Source organism: Hippoglossus stenolepis, chromosome 7 (genome assembly GCF_022539355.2).
Source record: "Hippoglossus stenolepis isolate QCI-W04-F060 chromosome 7, HSTE1.2, whole genome shotgun sequence".
NCBI classification, from domain to species: domain Eukaryota; kingdom Metazoa; phylum Chordata; class Actinopteri; order Pleuronectiformes; family Pleuronectidae; genus Hippoglossus; species Hippoglossus stenolepis.
The window spans coordinates 18,102,522-18,110,908 of record NC_061489.1 but is presented as its reverse complement, the minus strand read 5'-3'; the positions used below and the strand labels follow the sequence as shown (position 1 = coordinate 18,110,908).

The window sequence follows — 8,387 nt, the reverse complement described above, 5'->3', positions numbered from 1 at the left end:
TTGGCTCAGTGAAGCGAGTAAAGGCTGTATCAGAATGACTGTAAATGCTTTTAACAGTATACACAGGATACAGAAAAACAGAAGCATTCATTTTATGCAAAACTGTGCAACGTTCTTTTTTAAGATCTTGACAACAAAGGGGCCTGAAGAGCAGTTGCAACTGACTTTGGGTAGACGTGGCATGGAGAGGCTTCATATTTATATATTATTAGCTTCGCCAAGGAGGCTATGTTTAATAAGCGTCTGTTTGTTTGTTACTACAGGATTACCCAGAAAAAATGTTCAACCATTTTCTGTGACACTAAGTGGTGGGGTGGGGCAGGAGCAAAGGAACAACCCGTTAAATTCTGGAGTGGGTCTGAATAAACAGGAGGATTTTATTTTATTTTATTAAACATGGCGGGATAGGGTGTTTGCTTTGGCGGAGGTATCCACTCACTGAGTGTCTTCCTGGTGTTTTTACGTCATGGCACCTCAACCGAAAGCCCAACCAGAAGAGACAGCTGTGATTTCTACTAAAAGTAAAGTAACTCCAACTGTACACCTTTAAAAAACTGTCTATTCAAACCTTCATGATAAAAAATAAGTCAAACAGAAAAACCAACATACGCCACAAAACCAACTTACAGTTGAAGATATGTGTTGTTTAAAAGAAACAGCATTTCTAACTGGCGTATTTACAGAAGAGTGGGACTTATTGAAAAAGCCTGAACACGATCAGTTTTCAGTCGAGTCAGTGAAACCATTTTCTGCCCAAACTGCAGTGGTGTTTTTGATGTTACATAAAAAAGCCTCATGTTTGTCATAAAGGAGCCACTGCCCCCACATCTCATCACCTTTTCTAAACTGTTTGCTGGAATTTCTCACAATGGTGCATACTACAGCAGGATTAATAACTTTTCCTGCACTGTTATGAATATTAGAGTTGTGCATGTGAGTGTAAAGCTAGAAGTTATATGCAGAGCACTAATGCAGAAGGATTGGGAAAGCAGCTTTAATGGTTTAGTCTGCTTAAATTTGTATCTGCCTTTTAAGTCCGGGCTGTTGATCCGGCGGAGTGATGTGCAGCAGCGGCGTCCTGTCTGGGCAGCTTTAAACAGATCTCATACCTTGTCCCCATATGACAGTTGAACACAGGCCAAACACGAACATCCGCCAATCGAATTAATTATCTTTTACCGCAAAGGTGTGACAAGCCATAAAATCCATCATCCAGCTCCCTCATTAATCAATCAATTACACTTGGCTGAGGTGGTGTGAAGATCCTCCATTGATCCACCACACACAGATTGACCTCTTTAGCTGTGCGCCAGGTCAGAGGCTGGATCCTCCCAAGATCACCGACAATGGATGTAGATAACACACAATAGAAGCCTAGTATTTAATTTAAAGTTTATGTTAAAGCCACTATTGTAATCCAGTTTATTATACTGCAAACTAAACATGGATCAGCCAGAGTGTCCTTGATGCTGCTAATTTGCTGAATTAATCTCAGTCACAACTATAAACGGAAGACGCGACAAGCGTAATGGTTTTGTCATCCACTTGAGACTTGATGCACAGCAGTAAGTCGGCCGGTCACTTAGATTTCTGTAAACCTGCCATCAGCACAGATTGTGCAAGGCTTGGCCGAGCAGCCATCTGTCGCCCTGGCTACCAAAATCCAACTAATACCGCTCTTCTCTTCTCTAAGCCTCAAGAAAGGATTTCCTTGCACATTCACACATAGTCTATTTCATAAGACAGTGTTTTCGCCTCGGTGAGGTATTTCACAGCTTGGAGGAAATCAGGTAAACAAGTACTTCATTATGGCATTTCTACCATAGAGTCACTAAAACAGCCACTACATTTTTATATCTTGGAGAAATATGTCCCCTCCAGGTCTCCTAATGTTAGCGGACAGTTCTATTAGTTGTTTATAAATCAGGCTTTCAGAAGAAAACTTTAGAAAATGAGAAATATTCACTTGTTGTTTTGTCATAATGTCCAGAATAAACCCAGGTTAAGTAACATTGAATGTGTCTGTAGGGGAATTTATTCATGTGATAATTAAATCCTCATTCCGACACTAATTATAGGAAAACATGGAGGATGGTGTGTGTATTAGAAAATTACTGATCAAACCAAAATCCAACAGAGGTCAAGAGACTGGCAGAGTTTGTGTCCAGGTCTTGGCCTGTTTATTTCACTCCATATGTGTTTTGCACCCTCTGACGCTCACACTGCCCACACCTCCCCGAGCTTATCCCTCTGAAGTCCCATACACACATTATTTTTACACACGCCCCCGGACCAAAGCAGTAGTGATCTAACGAATTAATCAGATTTTCTCTAAAACAGCCGTCTTTGAGAAGCCGTGTAAGCTGAAGGGAGGGCTCCTGGGTTGGAAGGTCATGGTATAAAAGCCAGGAGGCGGCAGTGATTGCCACTCACACAAACTACACACTGTCAACAGTGACGGATTACAGGAGGCAGCAGAGCAGATTCATTGACAGAACCGAGGGCTCGGTAAGTGAGCGATTTCTCTCGCTGACCAACGGCGCATTAGGAATAGATGGAGATGTTAATAACTCAAGATAATGGTATTTTCTTAATTGCACAGAGGAGCATCGGAATTTATTGAAAATTTGCTTCACAGGAACATGTGCTTTAACCACACAGTTTGTCTGACATGCCAAGTTTGAGACGTATTTTCTTTCATAATCAGAAAGGTACTTTTTATTGCAGGATGTGATTCAGAGATAAGGACAGTCCTTAACTGATGAAATGTTATTAATTAATAATTCATTATTTTATAACCTTTTGAAAATGCCTCTTTAAAATGCTACAATAAACTCACTGATATACTGAAAGAGAAAATATAACCAGTGCATCTAATTGTCTTACTTTTATCAGCATGACATGTTTTGATAACTTTTTTTTGTACTTCATTGTTTTCAGACTGGACCTATAACTTTGCCATCAACATGTCAAAGTGAGTATAAAGGATATTGATTTATTCTTTATATTTAGCAACTATCCTGCGGAGGAACATCTTTAGTTCAGAGGTTATAAATCAATAATTCCAGTTATTAAAAGGTGTTGAAATGCCACAAAAGGAAAAATGTATATATCTATAGGTGAATGCTTTTGAATACCACTGTCACAGTGATATTTTAGGCTGTTTATAATTCTTTGTATTAAAACTAAGTGTATATTCTTAAATGATGTATGTGCTTTTAAAATACGGCTTTGATTATTTTTTGATTAAACTGTGTTTTGAAAAGCAAGTCATTCAATTAAACAAGAGATGCTCGTAATTCCCTCACAAGAAAACATGCAGAGTAGCTTTGCTGTAGCAATTCCACATCTCGGCACAGACATGCAGCGTCTGTGTGATTCCTCAAACACTTGAGTCGGCCAGGAAATGGATCAATCCTGATTAAAAAAGGATTGTTTGGATTTGATCTCGGAGGAGCGGTTTAAAGGGCAAAAGAAAAGTTTTAATTGGATTACTTGGCACACACCCAGGGGCAAACACCACTGAGGATTACATGTTTGTTTATGGTCACATAGAGCAACGGGCCTGCGCTCGCAAGGTTATGCAATACTAAGATTATTGAGAAACTAAATCAATACTCTGAGATACTGATTAAGAAACTAGGATGACTTGAGAGAGTTTTGCAAGAAAACACCACAGCACCATGTATTGAATTTTCTAAGCAATAGTTTCATATTGAGAAAAACTGGACAATTTAAACTGTATGTAATGTGACTAACAATTATGTACAGACTTAGGAAATCCCAGTTGAGTCTTATGTCCAGCTGATTTTCCATCCTTAGCACTAAGCCATCCTTACATGAGTGGGGAGTGAGGGCACTGATTCAGGGATAGGGTTTATCCTATAGTTTGAAATGACATTAGATTAGATTCAACTTTATTGTCATTGTACAGCATACAGTATAATAGAGTATAGAGACAATAAAATAGTAATAGATAGTAATTACTACACTCAGATATTTGAAGCATTTGCAGCAGCTACTTTGGTAATTGTAGGTCCAAGTGTTAACTATTGATAACCCTGGTAGGTTGTGGGTGAATCAAATAAAAATAATGGCATAAGACAACTTTAGAAATTGAAAAGAAAAGCGATTGAATTATTGTAATAAAATAAGCCAGGAAGAACCTTTTTTGTGTTTAGCAAGTATAGGTTAAGTGAGTGAAAATGTGAAAAAAAATTGTGAAATTATATTCTGATTCACAAAATTGTACTTTTTCCCTCTTTCCAGGGTATTTAAGAAGACCAGCGGCAATGGACATGTAAGTGGCCTCTATAATATAGTCATTACAGGGCACCCATAGGTCTAGGGAGGAGTGCACTTTGTGTGTAGCTCTTCCAACTCCCAGAAATAACTTTCAAACTCTTGTAACCTTAGCGTGGGAGTGACTGTTTTCTGCTTTTCGCTTCTTCGCAGATTGCTCTGTACTTGGGGAAGAGAGACTTTGTGGACCATGTGGATTCAGTGGAAGTAGTCGGTGTGTGACACAGTGTCTGCTTTGCATCCTTACATACGTACATACATGTGCATCTCTAGGAAATCTGACACTGTTGATTCATCTCTCATTTGCAGATGGGGTAGTTAAAGTGGACCCTGCTGGTCTTGAAGGCAAAAAAGGTACTTTCATCTTATTTGCTGTAAATGGTGAAGGTTATAAGTCCTGTATTTACACAACCCAGACTAATGGGAAACACGTTCCATTGTAGTATATGTCTACCTCGCCTGTGCCTTCCGCTATGGAAGCGAAGAATTGGATGTCATTGGGCTGTCCTTCAGGAGAGACATCTGGATAAAGCGCATTCAGGTGTATCCACCTACAGGTGAAAGCGTGACCAAAACACCAATGCAGGAATCGCTCATGAAGAAAGTTGGAGAGCAAGGATGTCCCTTTTCCTTCCAGGTGAGGAGGAATTAACTCACTCTTTACATAACATATCAAATACCCCTGTCCTTCACTCTAGTGTTACATTGATCGAGAGCACATCCTTACGTCACCTTTACTTTGAAATCATTTCCATTAATCAGTGTCCCTCGTCTTTTCCTGTTTCAGATGCCAACAAATCTCCCGTGCTCAGTTGCCTTGCAGCCAGCGCCCAGCGATTCTGGCAAGGTACTATTACAGTTCATTTTTTTTAAATGTCTTTTCATATTTTCTTATGCAGGATGTTAAATGTTTGCCAGGTAATTTATTAGGCTCTTGTTATGTTGTAGGCCTGTGGCGTGGACTTTGAGGTTAAAGCATACCTTGCCAACGCACCTAACAACTCAGATGAAGAAGTTGAAAAGAAGTAAGTATGTCCACAGTCAAACCAAACGGTCGGAAGAATCCTGGCATTCTTCTATTGCATTCTTAAACTGTATCAGAATGAAGGACATAAGGAGAATGAACCCTGACCGTGTTTTTTAATTTTTATCTTTTGTTAGGGACACTTGCCGCCTGATGATTCGTAAAATACAGTTTGCACCAGCTAACAACAAGCCCGGACCCAAGGCGGAAATTTCCAAACAGTTCATGATGACTGACAAACCACTTCACTTGGAGGCCTCCCTTGAAAAAGAGGTACATTTAAGTGTAGAAACTGTATTTTTGGCATTACACAGATTATATTATGATTGCTTAATTATTCCAAATGAAATCCCTTTTTTTTTTTAGCTATATTACCATGGAGATCCTATCGCCGTCAAAGTAAAAATCAACAACGAAACCGCTAAGGTTGTGAAGAATATCAAAGTCTCAGGTGAGTAGCAAGGAAAAGTTTTAAACTAGACGGTAGTTGAATTTTAAATGAATTGTGTTTGTGTATCTCAGAAGAAAGAGAGAGTATGTAAAGTATATATGTTCAAGTCACACTGTTTGTAGTAACGCAGAACTGTTTTTCATTCTTTTTAGTTGAGCAGCTAACAAGTGTGGTCCTCTACTCATCTGACACTTACACCAAGGCAGTTTGCACTGAGGAGTTCAAGTGAGGCTTCCTTTGTATCAGATTAGCAAAATTTCAGGTTCACTTTGATCAATTTAAGTAAATGTATTTCTTTACAATTATTCTCACATCAACATATCCCTAAATTGTGTGTACTGCTATTACTGGTAAGCATTTGTCATTTGTCATTTTTACATTAAATTTTAAAATATGGTTTAAAGAAAAATTAAACCAATGCAAATAATGACTTAAGTTAAACATGTATTCACTGCTTTACACAGTGAGACAGTAAACGCCAACTCTACACTGGAGAAGACCTTCCAAATCACCCCCCTGCTGGCCAGCAACGCGGAGAAGCGCGGTATCTCGGTGGACGGGCGGCTAAAAGAGGAGGGCACCAACCTCGCCTCCACTACCCTGTAAGCCACTGTCGTGAAAGGGCTTACAGTGAGCCCGCGACAGGTTTTCATCCTCTTATTGAGTGGTGGGGATACAACTCCACACTGTGTCATCCACTTATCGTGTCTTATACCTAATCCTCAAGCTGTGAAAAGTGAACTATTTCTGTCACCTCGCAGGAGTGAAGGAGAAAAGGAGATGCAGGGAATCATGGTCTCCTACAAAGTCAAGGTGAATCTGATCGTGTCCGGCGGAGGGTACGTTTTAACTGAATAAACACATATTCATTCACATACATATTATGTAAAATGGCGTACACTGATGATTAATTTTTTTTTCTCTCACTAAAGCCTGCTGGGTGGCCTTACAGCAAGGTAAATACCGATTTTGACTTCATTTGTGATCGTGTGTTATTTAAGTGAAGAGTATGTTAATAATTTATAACTTTTTATTGTTTAACTTTCAGTGATGTCTCTGTGGAGCTTCCTCTGTGTCTGATGTCCCCAAAACCAGCAGGTGAGTGCAGTGTTTTAACCAAAGACATTTCACTCAAACTCAACTATAACTAATCTGATTAATATGTTTTTTTATATTATGTCCTCCCTTTTCATCCATTCATTGCACTTCATCGCTGTCCAATGAGCAGAAGTGTAAGTAAACAAGTCTCTATGAAAACAAATGCATTCACCTGTGGCTGTGATGTTTGGGACATGCTGCTGATGCTTCTCGCCTCTGTGTTTTTTTGTGTTTTATGAACAACAGAAAATTGGATTAAAGGCCTCTTTAGTTCAGGTGAGGTCACCTAAGATTCAGCACGTTTTACAGTGTTAACTGTAAGTTAGGGCCACAACGCGCGTCATCTCTATGAAACACTTACCTGATTTAAACGCTTTCGTCTATACAGGCAACAGATTGTTAGACGTGATGGCCCAGATTTTAGATCGAGCTCATGACACATATCGTCAATACAATCAACAGATTGTTAGACGTGATGGCCCTTAAATGAGTGCACTGTTTGACCTTATGACCCCATTACACTGTGTGAAATATTAAATTTGGCTGATTAAGATAATTTTTTGCTAAGCATCTCCAGTAGCTACTAATAGCAGCATGTATACTACTTGATGGCTAGTACTATATTTGCATATTGATATATATATCAATATGCAAAAGCTAAATTTGAATCATGTGACCTGCTTGTCCCTTCACTACATATAAAAGTAGATGGTGTAATGTCGGACTTACACAATCGGTTGTTTCTTGCCAGCAGGACAGACATCACAATCGAGTCCGTGGAGGGATGAGATGTCCAGCAAGGAAAATCACTTCTCTGTCAGAGAACACAGAACACAAGGGAACTCAACACCAATGAAGAGAGTTACTAATTCCCCTGGCACATGAACATGTGACTGACATCAGATGGATGCCATTGTAGCATAGAAATAAACATGTGTTGTACTTTTTTTTTCTTTTGTGAGATGAAATGTCCCCTAGCATAGATATTAGACTTTCCCCTCAAATATGTCATGAAAACTGACGATGCAGAGATCTATTTATTATTGATGTTTTATTGCTGTGTCATTAGAGCCATGAAATATTTTTGACTGAATGTGCAGTCGTGGGACAAATATCCCACAAATACTCACTCTTTAAAGACAAGAGAAGGAAATAAACACATCGTTTCCCCCAAGTAGTCGTTTTATCTTTCTTCATTTTATGTCAAGTATTAATATTTGGTTACACTGTTTCGTAATTTCATGAACAAAAGTGAAAGCATAATTAAAACAAAAACATAAATTTCCCATAAAATGTTTTTTTCTATGCACAGACCCAATTTATATAGTTCTATTTATATGTTAGCAATTGTTTTGTTAGGGTGAGGCACATGGAAACACAAGCTTTGCTCGGAAAAGTTGCACCAAGTTAAAAATGCCATGTTTTTCCTCTACCGCTGGTTTGGAGAGACTTCCTCTCCATCTGTTTCTTGCCTTTCAGTTTAGTTTCATTTCAAACTCACAGAACTACTTT

At 38.9% G+C, this 8,387-nt stretch overlaps 1 protein-coding gene across 4 annotated transcripts; it reads left to right on the top strand.

Annotated features, from left to right (window-relative positions):
* The first annotated feature begins 2,334 nt into the window (after nucleotides 1-2,334).
* Nucleotides 2,335-8,049, top strand: arr3b (arrestin 3b, retinal (X-arrestin)). Of its 4 annotated transcripts, none has more exons than XM_047340493.1 (18): nucleotides 2,350-2,508; nucleotides 2,941-2,974; nucleotides 4,270-4,300; nucleotides 4,456-4,516; nucleotides 4,612-4,656; nucleotides 4,746-4,939; nucleotides 5,090-5,149; nucleotides 5,251-5,327; nucleotides 5,464-5,599; nucleotides 5,693-5,777; nucleotides 5,930-6,002; nucleotides 6,242-6,379; nucleotides 6,539-6,616; nucleotides 6,710-6,733; nucleotides 6,826-6,875; nucleotides 7,006-7,009; nucleotides 7,122-7,151; nucleotides 7,627-8,049. In XM_047340493.1, exons 2-17 carry the CDS (start codon nucleotides 2,967-2,969, stop codon nucleotides 7,132-7,134), a joined length of 1,077 nt encoding a protein of 358 aa, XP_047196449.1. In that variant the 5' UTR covers nucleotides 2,350-2,508; nucleotides 2,941-2,966; the 3' UTR covers nucleotides 7,135-7,151; nucleotides 7,627-8,049. The 4 variants fall into 4 exon arrangements, with proteins under 4 accessions (XP_035016925.1, XP_047196449.1, XP_047196447.1 ...); XM_047340492.1 differs by having other exon boundaries at nucleotides 2,351-2,508; nucleotides 7,630-8,049; XM_035161034.2 differs by lacking the exon at nucleotides 7,122-7,151 and having other exon boundaries at nucleotides 2,335-2,508.
* The last annotated feature ends 338 nt before the right edge of the window (nucleotides 8,050-8,387 follow it).